The sequence below is a fragment of the Zeus faber genome, assembly GCF_960531495.2.
Source record: "Zeus faber genome assembly, chromosome: 20".
Lineage (NCBI taxonomy): Eukaryota > Metazoa > Chordata > Actinopteri > Zeiformes > Zeidae > Zeus > Zeus faber.
The window spans coordinates 23,209,380-23,227,515 of NC_137207.1; the positions used below are offsets into that span (position 1 = coordinate 23,209,380).

Here is an 18,136-nt window from a genome sequence, read left to right on the forward strand (position 1 = left end):
GCGTCCACAACACTGCCCTACAACGCCGCCCTATCCACGTCTGAGGCAGGGGACGAGCGTCATTTCAAGGTGCCTGGAGAACGAGTGGGGTCCGTGCGCCTCTGAGTGCTGTGCCCCCCCGGGTGGAGGAGTAGTCGCGTCGCTGTGGAGCCGCGTGGAGGCCGAATAATGGGGAGCGTCGAGAAGCAAGCCGAGACCGCTCAGTGCCTGCGTGTGCGCTGACCCCCGGCGCCCGTGGAGGTGATGTAGAGCAGGGGCTGGGGCTGCCTCAGCAGGGGCCCCCGCTTGGGGTGGTTGGGGGTGGCGGCGGAGGACTCGGCCGCCGCGCCTGTTGGGTGACGGGCACAAAGGGGCTGAGCTCAAGACGACAGCTTTGAAGTCAATTCCGTTGAAAAATGAGTGTCGAGAAACGTACCCGTTTGCTGCTGGCTGCCGTGGGCGGGGGCCCGGACTTTGGTGAGAGGGGGGACTCCCCTGGGCTGGGGACGGAGCAGGGGGGCCTGTGGCTGGCCGTTGATGTGGAGGTGGGGGTCCGACGTGCTGTCCAGAGGGCGGAACTTCTGGGTGGTGTTGGTCTGAGGGAGCTGGGGCAGAGGGGGAGATCTTGGTAGTGGGTGATAATCACGACGGGTTCATCATAATACTGCAATGTCCCCCGACAACACTTTCCAAGCTGAAAACGAGGGTTAGTGTTACCATGGCAACCAGTGATGAACGACAATCCCTCGTAAAGTTCTGTACTTTGTCACATAATTTTGAGTTTCTTTGATTATTAATTAATGTGTGATGCTTGTACAATGCTTAGCAGCATCTATGACTATGCATAGTTCCTGTCCTTCTTGATTAACTTGATTAGAAACTAACTGAAAGGTCATGTGGCAAGGTCGACAAAAAGCCATACAAGGGTTTCTTCTTCTCCCCATTTGCTGCCTGACTTTGGCTCCGAAACCATGCCCCCCAGAAATCCCCGGAAGTCCTGCTTTCCGTACTGAGGTGTCAATGGACTTGTCCACTTTTATAGCGTACATACAGTACGCTCCCAACCTTCGTGCCACGACACTAAAATGTTATGATTTACACGTGAGTCACATAGAAAAGCATTTCAAAACCCGCGTGCCTCCATCTTGTGTGTTTCACGGACGTGGACATACAGGGGGCCGACACGGTCGGGGACGGCGACGGGACTCACTGCTTGGCCGGTGACCTCGAAGGAGCGGGACCGTCGCTTCCTGCGGCGGGCCACGAAGTCCTGCTCGCGGGGGGCGGGGTTGACGGCGGCGGGCTGCCGTTGGCGCGGGCGCGTCCACGTGCCCTGGGGCCCCGTCCCCTCCCCCGTGCTGCTGGACAGGTTGTCGTCCGAGGTGGCGTGGCGCAGCTCGGGGCTGGGCTGCCTGCCGCGCCGCATGGCCAGGCCCCTGGGGGGCGCCTCGCTCAGGGACAGGCTGCTCTTCTGCTTCTTGGGGTCCAGGGGGGAGGGCGGAGGGGGCAGCCGCAGCGCGTCCACCTCCAGCACCTTGGAGCGCCTGCGGGCGGCCTTCACCGCGATGTTCTGGACGCCCTTGAGGAGCTGCTGCCTCTCTGTTGTCGGGGAAACGTTAGGTCACGTATTAGACAGCGCGGAGGGGTTTGCCTGGATCGGTGGTTCTCAACGTGGGGCTCTGGGCACAACCCGGGGTCCTTCAAGAGATTCCAGGGCGGGTCCGCAGAAAAGTAATTGAATAGTTAAACTTCACGGTTGTCACATTTACTCAAGGTCAGCAACATTTCTGTACTGTTATCCTCTCAACTACATACATTTCTAATCTTTTCTAAATTTCGAAATCCAGACTCAATTAGGCCTAATGCATGTCGAACCGAGGGTCCTCGAAATGAATACTTGAAAAAGCTGAGAATCACTTCTATAAACGCTGAGATAAAAGTTTCTTTGAGCGAGTCATGTCTCCCGTCAACATTCAACGATAAAACTCGCTTCATAAACCAACAAATCTCAAATTATTTCGACATCAACGAACAACCGACGAAAAACAGGGAAACGTGGCCCAAAGCCGAATTTCAAAACCCTGCGTACCCACGGGGAAGCGTTGAAAGACAACCGGGAAGGAAAAAAAAAAAAAGCCTTTCTTACCCTTGCGTGAGAGGGGGACGTCGGCTCCCGCCTCGCTGCTCTCGGGGGAGGAGTCCAGGTGGCTGCTCACGCTGTGGCTGAGGTGGCTGTAGCTCAGGCAGCCCTTGGGAACCTGCGGCTGCAGCTGGGGACGAGAGCGACAGCGCGGTTACGGCCTCCGCCCCCCTCGGGTTCTCAGGGGTCGCGCAGTTTTCTCAAGCTCGGGAGCTTTTCCTGCGCGTTCAGAGATGCTCTGCGGCTGCTTTGGGCTCGGAGCGTTTTCTTTTTGTCTTGCAGCGGCGGGGCCTTCCTTGCGTTATGAATTTCTTACGAGTCAAAAGCGCCGTGAGATTGTGTGCCAGACCCCGTGAGTTCAGCGTTGTGTCGTTTCCCCTACCTCTCTGTTGCCCGGGCCGTTGATGTGGATCGGTGGCGGTGTCATCACGGCGGAGTTCTTGATGTGTCTGGCGTGAGGGCTGCTTTTGAAAACGCGGTTGTTGTCCTGGCTGTGTGGCGGAGGAAAAGAGGAAGCGAGTGAGCCGCTGCGCGCCCCTTGGATACGGGCGCGTCCATCCCACCCGAGGCGCGCTGGCTTACCCGTCGGGCTCGGGCAGGATGGGGGGCAGGGTGTGCCTGCGCACCTTGGCCTGGTCGCGTCTGCTGTCGGGGCCCACGTTGCGCACGCTCTCCTGGTCCGAGTCCACGTCCTGCAAGGGGTCGCGGCCGCGGCTGGGCAGGGTGATTTTGGGAAGAGAGCCCTCCTGGAGACACACGCACGCGCACACATTTTTTTGTTTTTTTTAAAATACGCAAGCTAAATGATTCCGCTTTTGAGTCCCGCTTATGCGCTGTGCCTGCGCCGCGCTACCTTGACAGGGCGAGCGATGGCGACCTTCTCTAGAGCCATGGCTCTGTCCAGGTTCCTCTCGTCCAGCTCCCTCATGTACATATCGTACAGCCCCTGGAGGTGGGGAGGCACCAGCAGACTGTGGTCTGTAAACGACAAGACGTCAGATAAACGTCAGAAACCAGAGAGCTCTTTGTCCACGTATATTTGAAGTCAAATCCCTCCATTGACACTGCATTGCCATCCACACACTGTCCCTGACACTTCCCCGCCAGCCTGCGCAGGGAACCCGTTCTCCCCGGGGGAGACTCACCGCTGATGAACTGCCGCTGCTGCTGGATGATCTCGTCGCACAGGTGCCGGTGCTGCTCGAAGCGCTGCACCACAAAGTTCTTCTGGCGGATGACGTTGTCCTTGAGCAAGGCGTGCGACTGCATCTCGGCGTTCTCGATCTCCAGCTCGTGCACCTTGCAGAGGAGGCCCAGCACCTCGCGCTGCTCGTCCGAGCTCACCTTGCGGGGCAGCAGCTCCTCCAGGCGCCGGGCGCGGTCCCGCTGCTCCAGGAACCGGCGCTCCAGCAGCGACTGGGCAGAGGGCGGGCGGATGGCAAAAAAACAAAAAAACATTTTTGGAGACGTTCATAATGAGCCAAGCTGTAGGCACGTTCAAGCACGTGCAAGAAAGGCATTTTCCGCATTTCCCAAATGTAGTTAAAGTGGTAATCCATGAGATTATTTTGTTTAAAATAAATGCTGTTGTCTTCTGATGGTGGTGGGGTCCGCCTTTCCCTGCAAGAATGCACAGATCAGGCACAGCGTGCAAGAAAAAAAAAGCCCAAAGTGGAAGGTATACTTTGAGTGAAGGACATTGAAAGAAAAAGTTGTCATTTCGAGTGGAATTCTGGGACTTGAAATATTTGATGGATTACCTCTTTAATATGAGTATACCCCCCATACAGCAGCCTGTCTCTTAGTATTTGAACAGATATCGATGTGTTCATCAGTAGGTTTTAAGCACTCGTAGGGGTACTGTGGAGGTAAGGACTGAGCTTCTGCCCCACCTTCTGCTTGCGGATCTTCTTCTGCTCCGTCATGAGGGTGACCAGGTTCTCTCGCGCCACCGCCACCTCCTGCGTCTCCATGCTGTCCGGGGGCGACTCCGACGAGTCCGAGTCCTTCTCGCTCTCGTCCTTGTTCAGGCTCTCCTTCCGCCGCTCCGCTCGCCACTTCCTGCGCCGCCGGCCCCGCTCCTGCTCCCAGCTGCGGGAACCCAAAGGCAAAAAAAAAAACAACACGCATGCAATCTGTTATTTATCTGTCCATTTCTATAAAACTTTCAATCGTTTTTTTTCGGTTGACTTTTATTGATTGGTTATATATTATGTATATATTGTTTTTTTGAATATTGACAATTTTTTTTATAGAACTTTATTTTATTGTGTGTTCTTTTTTTAGGTTTTATGTTTATATGTATTAGTTATCGTTACATTTATTGTACAGTTGCCAAACTTTTATTATATATTTTATATTTTTAGGTCGATTTTTTTATTTTTTTTTATTGTTTATCATTAACTGTGAGGTGTGTTGTATATAGAAGTTTGTTTCTATATTCTAGTCAATCTTTAGCTTTTGTATAAAGCCAATTTCTTTCTTGTTTATTTTTTAGGTTTATTTCATTGCTTTTTGTTGTTTCTAGGTTTATATTTATTGTGTATCATTAGGTTATTGTTTAATTTAGGTTTATTGCTTATTGCCAATCTTCCATTGCCAATTATTGCCAATCTTCCATCCAACCATCTATATTGACCATCGCAACGTTTACAATGAGGCTTAAGGGTGAGGGGCTATTAAATTAAAAAAAAGGTTTTTTGTTGGAACCCATTGCTACAAAGGGGAAAGGTCCACATTGAAACACTGACTCTGCGACGGTGAGCAGGTGCTTGGAGGTGTCCATCTGGATCTCCATGTGGGCGTTCTCCAGCTCCATCAGGCTCTTCCTGATCTCCATCTGCTGGCGGAAGGCCTCCAGGAGCTTCTCTCTCAGCTGCTCCGTCTCCACCTGGCTCTGCTGGCTGGAGTGGGCCTGGACCTCCGCTGCAAGGGGGGACATGGCATTTCATTTAACTTAATTTTATTCAATTTAATGTAAATCGTAGAGAGGATGGAGAGTTTATTTAAGGGGTGAACATTTAAAAATATTTGTTTTAATTTTAACATTTACATACATACATTTTTTATTTGCATATATATATATATGCTTTATTGTGTATATATATTTTTTCAGGTTTTGATTATATATTTTTAATATTTTCCTCATGATTATTCCTACTTGTTTTACTCGACTTTGCTGTTTGACCACTTCCCTACACCATACTTTACAGTGATATTTCACTGCATGTGAAAAATAAAGAATCCTCAATCACTTGAATCCCTTATGTAATAATACATTATAATAATTTCTATGAAAAAACAATTCTTACATGTGATTAACATGTAAAGAGTCCGAATGAAAGAATCCAGATTTATCTTTGAATTTTTCCATATTACACCACAATATTTCCATACAGGTGGAAATCTAATGGGGAAACAGCTGGCTTTTCAAAAAAATTGTGTTTTTCCCCTTTAAAATCAAAGATGGTTTTGTTCCGTGCCACAGGCTCCCAAACGCTGCTCGGGGACGACTGTTTCACAGAGGACTGGGACCACAACAAACTCAAACTTGAATCAAACAGTAATATCGCTGCAGGAAAAAACTAAAAACACCGCAACGGCGGAAAGAGAATACGTGGCGGGCACCAAGTACCCCCCAACATTTGTCTCCACCCACAACATCTGCTGTAGTGGAGCGAGAGAGATTTCCCGCAGAAACAGAAACTTTCCATTTTGTGTCCTCTTGGAATTTAAGAGAATAAATAAATGGAGGAGTGGTACTTTGGAAACCAAAAAAAACAAAACAAGGCAGGTGGAGCTCTGGAAACAAAGAAAAAGGTCAGGTTCAAAAAGCTTCCTATCACGGTTCATCCGACGGCAACTAAGTGGCAGGATCCCACTGTCGCATGCGTTTTCGGATTCAGTGTAAAACCAGCTTCAGGGTTGGGGTTTAGGGTCAGTCTGACCAGCGACAACAACAAAACCTCAGTCCATTCATTCCTATGGAGAGTTAGATTCTGCAATAAATCTGTTTTTAATCTGTTATTAAGTGAATTGTGTGTTTTCTTTTCACTGTTTTGTGCAAACACTATATGAAGGGAGTTTTGAACTCTCATTCATGGAAAATTCTAATTGTCCAGCTGATCAAACTACTCTCCCATTTTCCCTGACATATCATTTTGTGATGAGAAACGCGGACGCAGTTCACCCGACGGCCTCTAGGGGGGAGGATCTGACTGTCGGGTGCGAGTACGGATTCAGTGTGAAGCGCGCTTCTGTGAATGGACTGCGCAGGCCTTGTACAGCCCACTTTATCCAAACATTCCCTTCACTCTCCCGCTGGGTTGGAATATTTGCAATGTTGCTCCAATCCCTAACTTTTCTTGGGACAGAAATGAGGGACGTTTAAAGGGTCGGTGAATTTTACCCTGGACGTTTCGGATGTCGGCGCGGTCGGCGTGCGGCTGGCGTGCGGCCTGGTCGGCGATCTTCTTCTTGAGCCGCTGGATCTCGCAGCGCAGGTCCGAGATGATGTTGGTGTACTGGGCGATGTGGTACGACACGTTCATCAGGTTCCTCTTCACCTGAAACGCACACGGGCACCGATCACCCAATCACACGGTCCAAGGTGGCGAAACTCCAAAAACTGTGAACCAGCTGTAGGGCTGGGATCATTTATGGATCAGCTGTTGGAACAGCTTTCATAGATGTAAACAGATACACACTTTTAATATATCACTACTTTATTTTGTTTTGAGGTTTATTGCATATATATATTACCATTTTTTTGGAAGGTAATTACTTTCTAATTTTTATTTAATATTTATTTTATTGTTTATTGATTTTTTGGGGGTTTACTGTTTATGTTCTAATTGTTCATGTTTCTTGCTAATTTTAGGGTTATTTTTCCTTTTTATTGCTTGTTTTTATTGCTTATTGTTAATTTAGGTTCACTATCCATCTATCTAGCCATCCATCCATCCACCCATCCATCCATCTATGGTCTAGAAGGGGTGGAGGAGGGAGGACGGAGGGCGGATGGGCGGCGGACGAACAATAGCTTTGGAACCCACCCTGGTTCGGATGCTTTTGGCACGGTCTGCGTACGTCAGCGTGTTCCTGGATTCCTCGAAAGCCAAAGAGGCCGGACTGATGTGGGCGATCATCACCGTACGGCTGTTCCCACCCAGAGAGTCCTGAGGGTCGGGCATGGGCAGAGAGAGAGTTCGTCATAATGGAGATTATTTACATTTTTTTTTGAACATTACACTGTTTATATAAAATGAAACATTATTAAATTATAAAATTATAAAATGAAACCTTTAATACCATAATAGAGCTTAATTTGTGTGTTGAAATACACACTCAATTATAATCACAAGTATCAAAAAAATGAAATGGTCAGAAAATGTGTTACGCTCAGTTATTCTATTTTTTTTAATGGAAACATTAAATTATCTTATGAAAAAAAAGTATAAAAAACAGTATATTAAAAAATATAAAAAATGGTTCATTACATTCCTCCACTTAAATTACCGGTGGGGATTAAAATGACTTTTCCATAAAAGAGCGTAATTTGTGTGTTGAAATACATGCAAAATTCTAATCAAATTATCAAAAGAAAAATATAAAAAGATGAAGAAAAAACAAGTATAACATCTTCATAAAATACATTTACATAATAATAATAAAAAAGCTGAACATATATGTTTTATAAATAAACGTAAATCAATATGAATGCATATGAACGACAACCACACGTCATAAAATAAAGCCAGGTGTCAGACGTACCTTGAGCAGCCGGGTGAGCTTGCTGTCCCTGTAGTTGACGTACTTGGTGCCGTTCTTGTCGCTCAGGGCGTTGATGCAGTTTCCCAAAGCCAGGAGGGAGCGGTTGATGTGGGCCCCTTCTTTTAACCTCTGACCCCTGTTCTGAGTCTGGAGCGAGAGTGAGAGAGAGAGAGAGAGAGAGAGAGAGAGAGAGAGAGAGAGAGAGAAAGAAAGAGAGAGAGAGAGAGAGAGAGAGAGAGAGAGAGAGAGAGAGAGAGAGAGAGAGAGCGAGAGAAAGAAAGAGAGAGTGAGAGAAAGAAAGAGAGAGTGAGAGAGAGAGAGAGAGAGTGTGTATAAAAGAGTCGAAAAATAAAACATCTATCTCAGACTGCCTGTAGGGTACCTGTGGCAGATGCAATTACACGTACTGTCCCGCAGGTGTCGCCACACACCGCTTAGAGGAAAAAAAGACATCCTACTAATGACACACACACACACACAGACAGACACAGACACACACAGACACACACACACACACACACCTCTTTTGAAGCGGCAGAGAAAACGTCTCTGAGCTGCTCCTTTGACACGGGGGCCCCATGTGTGATACATGGGCGTGGCCAGTTAACCTTTTTGAACCGTCCCCGCGGTAAATTAAGTGGTCTCGTCCCTTCAAGTGTTTTTGCAGACTGTTCTGGTGGTGGGCAGGAAGGGAACGGCGTGAACGGCGTATGTCGATGAGCTGTGACCGCGGGTCATCGATCTGATCGACCGCAGTCTGTGATAAGCGACAAAAAGGGGCCCAGATCAAAGGTACAACAAAGCTTCAGCGTGAAAATATCACAAAATGTTCAAAATGCATCTATTTAGGGATCAAACCGGCCTTATGCCTATGGATCCCCTGTTAAAAAATCACACGTGACAAGTCGTGATGCGTAAAGAATTAGGAAAAGCTGGAATGTACCGGGCATCTAACGTACTATTACACAGAGGCAGAATTTATAAAACATTATTTATGGTCATATCACACGATAGTACACACTGATCAAGGAGCTCGTACGGCGGAACAAAAATATATATATATTTGTTTTTTCTTTTCAATATCAATGCTGGGCCTCGATGCTTTTTGGAAGATCCTCCGCGATCAAAGGAGGGGATTATTATTCTCAGACTGAGAACGTGGCTGCCAAGTATATACTGTACATATGGATATAATATAGATATCGCGATATGAGGCGCGATATCGTCTGGAATATTTGGTTGTCGTAATATCGCCATATGGATAAATGCTGTTATGGCTGAATTGACCTCAAGTGATGCGATTTTCTGAACTTCATAGACTGTTTAAATCAACGCCTCCACCCGCTGGCTCATAATATCCACAGTACTAACGAATGTTTCTCAAATATTCCTTCTGGCATATAAGATCAGACGCTGGCATAGATGATGATGGACACGGCAGCCAAGCCCATGCGTGTAGCATCTGGCATAAAAGGGTCCACAGGAAAATCGCACACGTATGCTAACCTTTATACCCCTAATGACACACACACACACACACACACACACACACACACACACACACACACACACACACACACACACACACACACACACACACACACACACACACCTGCGCGGCGCGCTCGGAGCCGGCCAGGTCGATCATGAAGAGGCGAGCGAAGCGGACCTCCTGCAGGAGGTCTCGGCAGCGGCTCTGCTGCCGGACGGCGACCTGCAGCACGGCGTGCGAACGCGACGACGTCCGGTTGGCGGCCGTGGGCTCCTGGGTGCGCTGCTTGTTGCCCTTCACCAGCAGCTCCATGATCTGTGGAGACGCAGGGTGCCACGTAATTACATCAAAGTACATTACAATCCATTACATTAAATTAAATTACAATACATTACATAACATTACATTACAATACATTACAAATGCAGTAAGAACATTTGGTTGTAGTCAAACCAACTGTATATCACAGTGCAAGCTAAACCTTCTAAGTAGCATCAGTACAGTTACAGGTTGTTTTTCATTAGTAAACAGGGATACAGATCTGTATGAGACAGAGGTAGAGGAGAGTAAAGGAAACGTCTGATTGAAAAGAAAGGCCATGGCAGTTCTTTCAGACCCCGATATGTGAAACACGTGGTTTTTCCACTTGTGCTTTTTCATCAGTTTTTTTTTTATGTGGGGCCGGTTCAGGGCCTCTACCTCTCGGGCGTTGATGGTGGACACCTCGGTGATGCCGGCGACCTGGATCACCCCTTTGGAGTCTTCCCTCAAGTCCAGGAAGCCGGAGGAAGGGTTGAGCAGGTCCCGGATCATCTCGTTGTAGATCTAGAGAGGACGGACAACAGGGACGGACGGTTGAAGCTGGATGGAGGAGGATCGCGGCTGGAGTAAGGTCTGGAGCCAGGTTCTCTTTTGTCCGCACAAAAGGAAAGAGCGTGCACACACACGCAACTACGACAGCAAACCTTTGATCACTATAAAGCTCCATTTGTTTTTATTGTTTCCTTTTGGCAAAGTCACGTGGAAAAATACTCAAATCTGGTCAAGTCGGCCATGGGTTTGCACGAGGCAGTGGCCAGGGTAGTAGTATTAGTAGTAGTAGTGAGTTGAGTGTACAAGTGGTAGGGTAGTAGTAGTAGTAGTGAGTGGAGTAGTACCAGTGGTTGTGTAGTAGTAGAAGTAGAAGTGGAGTAGTATGAGTGGAAGTGTAGTAGTAGTAGTAGTAGTGAGTGCAGTAGTACAAGTGGTAGTGTAGTAGTAGAAGTAGTAGTGTTGCAGTACAAGGGGTAGTGTAGTAGTAGAAGTAGAAGTGGAGTAGTACAAGTGGTAGTGTAGTAGTAGAAGTAGTAGTAGTGGAGTAGTACAAGTGGTATTGTAGTAGTAGTAGTAGTAGTAGTAGTAGAAGGGGGGCCTCACAGCAGGAAGGTCCTGCCTTGGAACCCAGGCTGCTCCAGGTCTCCTCTGTGAGTTTGTATGTTTTCTCATTGCCGGGTGCTCCGGTCTCCTCCCACCATCCAAAGACATGTATGTTGGTGTTAATGTGGATAAAGACATGTATGTTGGTTAATGTGGATAAAGACATGTATGTTGGTGTTAATGTGGATAAAGACATGTATGTTGGTTAATGTGGATAAAGACATGTATGTTGGTTAATGTGGATAAAGACATGTATGTTGGTTAATGTGGATAAAGACATGTATGTTGGTGTTAATGTGGATAAAGACATGTATGTTGGTTAATGTGGATAAAAACATGTATGTTGGTTAATGTGGATAAAGACATGTATGTTGGTGTTAATGTGGATAAAGACATGTATGTTGGTTAATGTGGATAAAGACATGTATGTTGGTTAATGTGGATAAAGACATGTATGTTGGTGTTAATGTGGATAAAGACATGTATGTTGGTTAATGTGGATAAAGACATGTATGTTGGTGTTAATGTGGATAAACACATGTATGTTGGTTAATGTGGATAAAGACATGTATGTTGGTGTTAATGTGGATAAACACATGTATGTTGGTTAATGTGGATAAAGACATGTATGTTGGTGTTAATGTGGATAAAGACATGTATGTTGGTTAATGTGGATAAAGACATGTATGTTGGTTAATGTGGATAAACACATGTATGTTGGTGTTAATGTGGATAAACACATGTATGTTGGTGTTAATGTGGATAAAGACATGTATGTTGGTGTTAATGTGGATAAAGACATGTATGTTGGTTAATGTGGATAAAGACATGTATGTTGGTTAATGTGGATAAAGACATGTATGTTGGTTAATGTGGATAAAGACATGTATGTTGGTTAATGTGGATAAACACATGTATGTTGGTTAATGTGGATAAACACATGTATGTTGGTTAATGTGGATAAAGACATGTATGTTGGTGTTAATGTGGATAAAGACATGTATGTTGGTGTTAATGTGGATAAAGACATGTATGTTGGTTAATGTGGATAAAGACATGTATGTTGGTTAATGTGGATAAAGACATGTATGTTGGTGTTAATGTGGATAAAGACATGTATGTTGGTTAATGTGGATAAACACATGTATGTTGGTGTTAATGTGGATAAACACATGTATGTTGGTGTTAATGTGGATAAAGACATGTATGTTGGTGTTAATGTGGATAAAGACATGTATGTTGGTTAATGTGGATAAAGACATGTATGTTGGTTAATGTGGATAAAGACATGTATGTTGGTGTTAATGTGGATAAAGACATGTATGTTGGTTAATGTGGATAAAGACATGTATGTTGGTGTTAATGTGGATAAAGACATGTATGTTGGTTAATGTGGATAAAGACATGTATGTTGGTTAATGTGGATAAAGACATGTATGTTGGTTAATGTGGATAAAGACATGTATGTTGGTGTTAATGTGGATAAAGACATGTATGTTGGTTAATGTGGATAAACACATTTATGTTGGTGTTAATGTGGATAAACATATGTATGTTGGTGTTAATGTGGATAAAGACATGTATGTTGGTGTTAATGTGGATAAACACATGTATGTTGGTGTTAATGTGGATAAAGACATGTATGTTGGTGTTAATGTGGATAAAGACATGTATGTTGGTGTTAATGTGGATAAAGACATGTATGTTGGTTAATGTGGATAAAGACATGTATGTTGGTTAATGTGGATAAAGACATGTATGTTGGTTAATGTGGATAAACACATGTATGTTGGTTAATGTGGATAAACACATGTATGTTGGTGTTAATGTGGATAAACACATGTATGTTGGTTAATGTGGATAAAGACATGTATGTTGGTTAATGTGGATAAAGACATGTATGTTGGTTAATGTGGATAAAGACATGTATGTTGGTGTTAATGTGGATAAAGACATGTATGTTGGTGTTAATGTGGATAAAGACATGTATGTTGGTTAATGTGGATAAAGACATGTATGTTGGTTAATGTGGATAAAGACATGTATGTTGGTGTTAATGTGGATAAAGACATGTATGTTGGTGTTAATGTGGATAAAGACATGTATGTTGGTGTTAATGTGGATAAAGACATGTATGTTGGTGTTAATGTGGATAAACACATGTATGTTGGTGTTAATGTGGATAAACACATGTATGTTGGTGTTAATGTGGATAAACACATGTATGTTGGTGTTAATGTGGATAAAGACATGTATGTTGGTTAATGTGGATAAACACATGTATGTTGGTGTTAATGTGGATAAAGACATGTATGTTGGTTAATGTGGATAAAGACATGTATGTTGGTTAATGTGGATAAAGACATGTATGTTGGTGTTAATGTGGATAAAGACATGTATGTTGGTTAATGTGGATAAAGACATGTATGTTGGTTAATGTGGATAAACACATGTATGTTGGCGTTAATGTAAATGTGTTCATGTGTTGGGTCATGGTGCTGGTGGATCATGGGAGGCACTGGCGTGTATGTCACGGCATCTCTGAGTCACAAGACTCCTCTTGCATCACAATGTGACAGTGTGTGTAAAGCCACCTTAGGTCCCTTGAAGGTGCTATATCAATTAAAGCCATTTTTATTATTAGAAGCAGAAGTGTAGTAGAAAAGTAGTAGTGTAGCACTGGTAGTTGTAGTAGTGTAATAGTATTAGTAGTGGTGTACTGTAGTAGTGTAGTAGTAATTGTAGTATAATTGGGGTAATAATAGGAGTAGTAGTAGTAGTATAGTAATAGAAGTAGTGGTAGTAGTGTAATGTAGTGGAAGTAGTGGTAATAGTAGTAGGAGTTGTTGTAGTAGATGTAGCAGTAGGAGCAGTAGTATTAGTAGCAGTGGTGTTGTAGGCACTCTGCACTACGCCCTCAAGACTAAAGCCTTTGAGAACAGGGCGGTGTAGTGTGAAGGCCCCACAGACGTGGAGGGTTGGAGAGGTGGTGCAGCCTCCCTCACCTCCAGGTAGGACATGGAGACGCTGTACTGCATGTCGTCGCTCGTCTCCTCGATGGCTCGGAACAGGTCGTTCAGCGTCCTCACGTAGATCCCCGGCTCCTTGTCCATCCCCAGCATGGTGTACGTCTTCCCACAGCCTGGGAGCAAAACAAAATAATCGTCCTTTATTAGGTTGTCAAAAAGCGTGAAAATCTTGTGAAGTTAAAATGACATCAAATCAACCCTCTCTGCAGCAGCAAGCAGCGCATGTCAAGAAAAGTGTAACCTACGATGATAAGACAAGATGAGGAATAAAAAATAAAGAATTCAATGAAATACAATTTGAATTTTTTTTTTTTAAATAACACAGCAATAATTATTCAAAAATGATATAATACATTTTGGTTAATGCCGATTTTATGTTTTTAAATACTTATTTTAATACTTTTAATACCAATACTTACTTATAATTAAACTATAACTTTTTTCATCATCATCATCACCGGGGTCTGTGGCCCCTAGGGGTCCTCCATGGAATTGCAGTGGGACAGCAGCAAAATGATCTAATATATCTGTCCTTATTTCTCATTTTATGTTTTTAAATAGTATTTGAAAAGTTATAGTAATCAAAATAATATTTTTTTTAATAATTCTTTCCCCAAATATATACAGTATACTCAACCTCCAAGTAATGATGGTGTTTGTTTTTGTGACTTTTTGGAAGCAGGGTGGTTTTTTCGCCCCCTTGATTAAACGTCTCAAATTCACCGAGTTCTGCTTCAAACCAAACAACCTCATATGACCTCATTTGACCTAATTTGACCTCAACCAACCTGGAAACGCCGCTTCCTCGCTCTTTGCAATTCTACCCCCGAGCCAGGACTGTTTATAGCACGCTCGTGCGTTTCGGGAAACGCGGCGTCGCCCAAATCTCTTCGTCTTTCACTCCCGCATAAGAAGAATCAGATCCGGAGCCACGGAATCAGGCAACAATCAGGGAATAAAAGGGAGGGCCGAACCCCAGCCCAACGGGGTATTTGCCTTCTAAACCATTTTGTTCTCGCCCCCGCGGTTCGGAAAAAGCGGACTGAAGGGAAGAGTGACACCGGCTGAGGCGGCGGCGGCGGTGGCGCGGGGCCGGAAATTAGTCATTTTTCCGATCAGACCAAAAAAGAAACGTCAAATTGAGGGGCTGATTGTTTGAGAGGGGGGGGTGAGCAGATGGCGATGAAGGCGACTGCGACAGCGACGGACGGAGCCCAGAGCCGCGGAAAACGAACAGTAAGGCTTATCCTTCTCCGGGCTGTTAGAGGGTGATGTTCCCCCCGGCGCGGGTGTGCGCGGGGGAGACGGGGGTAGAGTCACTGGGACGGACAAACCTGTGGGCCCGTAGGCGAACACGGTGGCGTTGTAGCCTGAGATGAGGCCCTCGATGAGGCCTTTGGTGGTGGCGCGGTACACCTCCTCCTACGGGGTGGGGGCGGAACAAGTCAAAAACATGAAAAACACAGTTGGAAGGTTTGAAAAAAAAAAAAAAAAAAAAGTGCCACTTTCATTTCAACGTTGAAAGCGAATGAGCCGCACAACACGTCAGACCAAATTTGGGGAGAGCTTGGTCTGCTCTGGTGCAGCAGACACGACAGGCGGTCATTTTCGACGATTTTGACATTTTAAAACGTCCTTTATATAGTGTTTGCAATGTGCCAACCAATTAAAAAATACACAAAATTCTTTAATAATGTAAATACAAATACAAATACAAATACAAATAATAATAATAATAATATAAAAAAAATTGTCGTGGATTAGGTGACACCCATCGCAAACATTTACATTATTTACACTACACTTGCATTTACAGATTGTTTTTACATATTTTTACATTATTTCATATTCGTAACTTAATAGCTTTCAGCCCAGTCCCGAAAACTCGAGCTGCAGAGAGGCGGGGCTTAAGGCAGAGGAAGGGCTTATAGTAGAGGGGAGGGGCTTAACATAGAGGGGGCGGTGCTTATTACATGCCCTATGGAGGCCCAACCCTAAATCATTCTCCAGACACTTGCCTGGTTGGCCGAATAGTCGAACGCCACGTCGAACATGTAGGTCTTCTCCCTGGAGCGGTGGGCGCGCAGGATGTCGTCCGGGTCCTCCATGGGGTCCATCAGCACCACCATCTGGAGGGGAGGAAAAAGGCAGGCGTCAGCGGGTCCCCCGGGGAGCGGGCGCTGTCGGTGGACGCTGTGGCCCCCTTTTTTGATACGAAAGCTGCTACAGGGCTCTCGCGACAGAGAGCAGCCCCCGTGCGGCTGCGGTGGACTCTCCAGGACTCTGGAGGACTCCGCAGGACTTTCCAGGACTCTCCAAACCACGACAGCGACCCGAACGCCCGCCGGCGCGTCAAGCTCGCCGAGGAGGGCGGGCGCCATTGAGCGACCTCCGACGCGTCGGGGATGCGAGCTTGTATCAGATCATTCATTCATTGATGATCATCGCGATCGCTCGACATGTCGCCGCGGCTCGACCTGTCGCTGCGGCTCGACCTGCTGCGTTTACATCCAAATTTCGTGGAGAATTTTGAGCCGATAAGTGCGACGGGGGGGTGAACAAAAAGCACAGCGTCTTCGTCAGATCGGTTGAAATTTGTCGACCGACATTTTAATGTTCCAATATTCCTGGCTTTCCTCCATGAGGTGGATGTGCATTATTACACCAGTATAATATCTACTATCTTATACAGCTGTGAGGAACACTCGATTCTGATTGATCAACAGTAGTAACGAGCTGTGGGTTGTTCCTGAATGACGAGCGCTGCCCGTTAATCACGACCGCTCACGTCCCCCGTTTCACGCCGGCATGCTAGTTAGAAAAAAACACTTCAAATCCATATTCTACTTCAATGTGTACTCTTAATTAGAAAGTCGGCGGCTGACAAACGACACCACGGGCAGCCGTATATTTTAAATATATTTAAGCCCATCTGTAGTACAACTTTGAAAACAGTAAAAATAATACTCAATATAACAAGTATATTTCAGATATACAACTAAAATATAGCTTTTTTTTACTTGGGTTTGGTAGAAGAGGTAGAAAGGGAAAGTCTTAAACTCTACAGTAAACCTCAAAAACCTTTTGTTTTCCATTATAAGTGATAATATTTCAAAGTTTAAATATATACACTCAACCTACAACTGATGATGGTGTTTTTGTTTTTGGTTGTTGTAAGATTTGTACTGTTTGTCAGCAAGGCTTCAATTAAATGTGAAACCACGCGACACGAGTGTATTACAATCAAATAAACGGTGTACACCTTTTTTGGGGGGCTCAATCTACCAGGGGGCCTTACCATGAAAAAACATGTGAATCCCAAAAATAACACCCCTGTATCCTCAGTAGATATAAACTAAACAGTATACAGTTTACACTATATTTGACATTCAATTTCGGTATTTAAATCACAGTGGCAGATCGTATTAATAAATGTGACAATGCAAAATGCCAAGCCCCTGATTTTGCTTCTGGGGACTTTTTTGTTTTGCTACTTTTTTTATTTTAGCCGGGCTCATTGAGCTGAGGTGCCCTGTGAAGCACGCGACGCAGCATCAGGCGGCGGCGTTTGATGACCCCCTCAAACCAGCGAGCCGCTCACTTTGAAGCCGCGCGATTGAAATTCAAGAGCAGGGATATGACTTTTAATACACTTGCAATTACCGACGAGAAGGAGGATGAGGAGGAGGAAGAGGGGGATGAGGAGGAGCAAGAGGGGGATGAGGAGGAGGAGGAGGGGGAGGAGGAGGGGGATGAGGAGGAGGAGGAGGGGGATGAGGAGGGGGGGGATGAGGAAGAGGAGGAGGAGGAGGATGAAGAGGGGGGATGCAATCAGCAGAGGACTGCCTGTTCATTCACTTTTTTTGGGGGGGGGGTCCTGGAGAGCAGCTCATTTCCTCTCCCTCTCCCGACCGGTACTTAATCGGATCTATTCCTTTGCCAGAACAAGGCGGGTGGGGGCGGAAAAAGGATGGAGTGAGGGAGAGTGAGGGAGGGATGGATGAAGCAGGTGATGACAATCTGAGATGAAAGACAAAAAGATGGTTCTTCCCGATACTACGATTAAGGGATAACCCTGAATTTTCTTTGAAAATTATTTTTCATTGAAAATAACGACTGTATATTCTTGAAATCCTTTTTAAATACTTTATTACTTATTGAATTCTATTTGTACTAGAGAAGTTTATTTATTATGCTTGCTTTTCTTTCAATGTATTTGTGAATTGAGTGTATATTCTGTTACTCATGGTACTTCCCCACTGAGCTGCTGCAATGCCCAAATTTCCCCCAAAAGGTTTCAATAAAGTA

The 18,136-nt window shown here is 45.2% G+C and overlaps 1 protein-coding gene across 1 annotated transcript in view; it reads right to left on the reverse strand.

Moving 5' to 3' along the window:
• Nucleotides 1-200: 200 nt before the first annotated feature.
• Nucleotides 201-18,136, reverse strand: part of kif19 (kinesin family member 19) — a gene marked incomplete at both ends in the record, with an annotated part of 38,828 nt that continues 20,892 nt past the window's right edge. Inside the window, 18 exons of the mRNA XM_080021460.1 lie at nucleotides 201-328; nucleotides 416-584; nucleotides 1,190-1,578; nucleotides 2,126-2,249; nucleotides 2,502-2,610; nucleotides 2,702-2,865; nucleotides 2,973-3,097; nucleotides 3,265-3,535; nucleotides 4,012-4,210; nucleotides 4,870-5,044; nucleotides 6,528-6,684; nucleotides 7,174-7,296; nucleotides 7,892-8,038; nucleotides 9,504-9,698; nucleotides 10,083-10,208; nucleotides 13,805-13,941; nucleotides 15,163-15,250; nucleotides 15,847-15,957. Of these exons, the coding sequence (XP_079877586.1) occupies nucleotides 201-328; nucleotides 416-584; nucleotides 1,190-1,578; nucleotides 2,126-2,249; nucleotides 2,502-2,610; nucleotides 2,702-2,865; nucleotides 2,973-3,097; nucleotides 3,265-3,535; nucleotides 4,012-4,210; nucleotides 4,870-5,044; nucleotides 6,528-6,684; nucleotides 7,174-7,296; nucleotides 7,892-8,038; nucleotides 9,504-9,698; nucleotides 10,083-10,208; nucleotides 13,805-13,941; nucleotides 15,163-15,250; nucleotides 15,847-15,957 (2,937 nt within the window). The remainder of the gene's footprint in view (nucleotides 329-415; nucleotides 585-1,189; nucleotides 1,579-2,125; nucleotides 2,250-2,501; nucleotides 2,611-2,701; nucleotides 2,866-2,972; nucleotides 3,098-3,264; nucleotides 3,536-4,011; nucleotides 4,211-4,869; nucleotides 5,045-6,527; nucleotides 6,685-7,173; nucleotides 7,297-7,891; nucleotides 8,039-9,503; nucleotides 9,699-10,082; nucleotides 10,209-13,804; nucleotides 13,942-15,162; nucleotides 15,251-15,846; nucleotides 15,958-18,136) is intronic.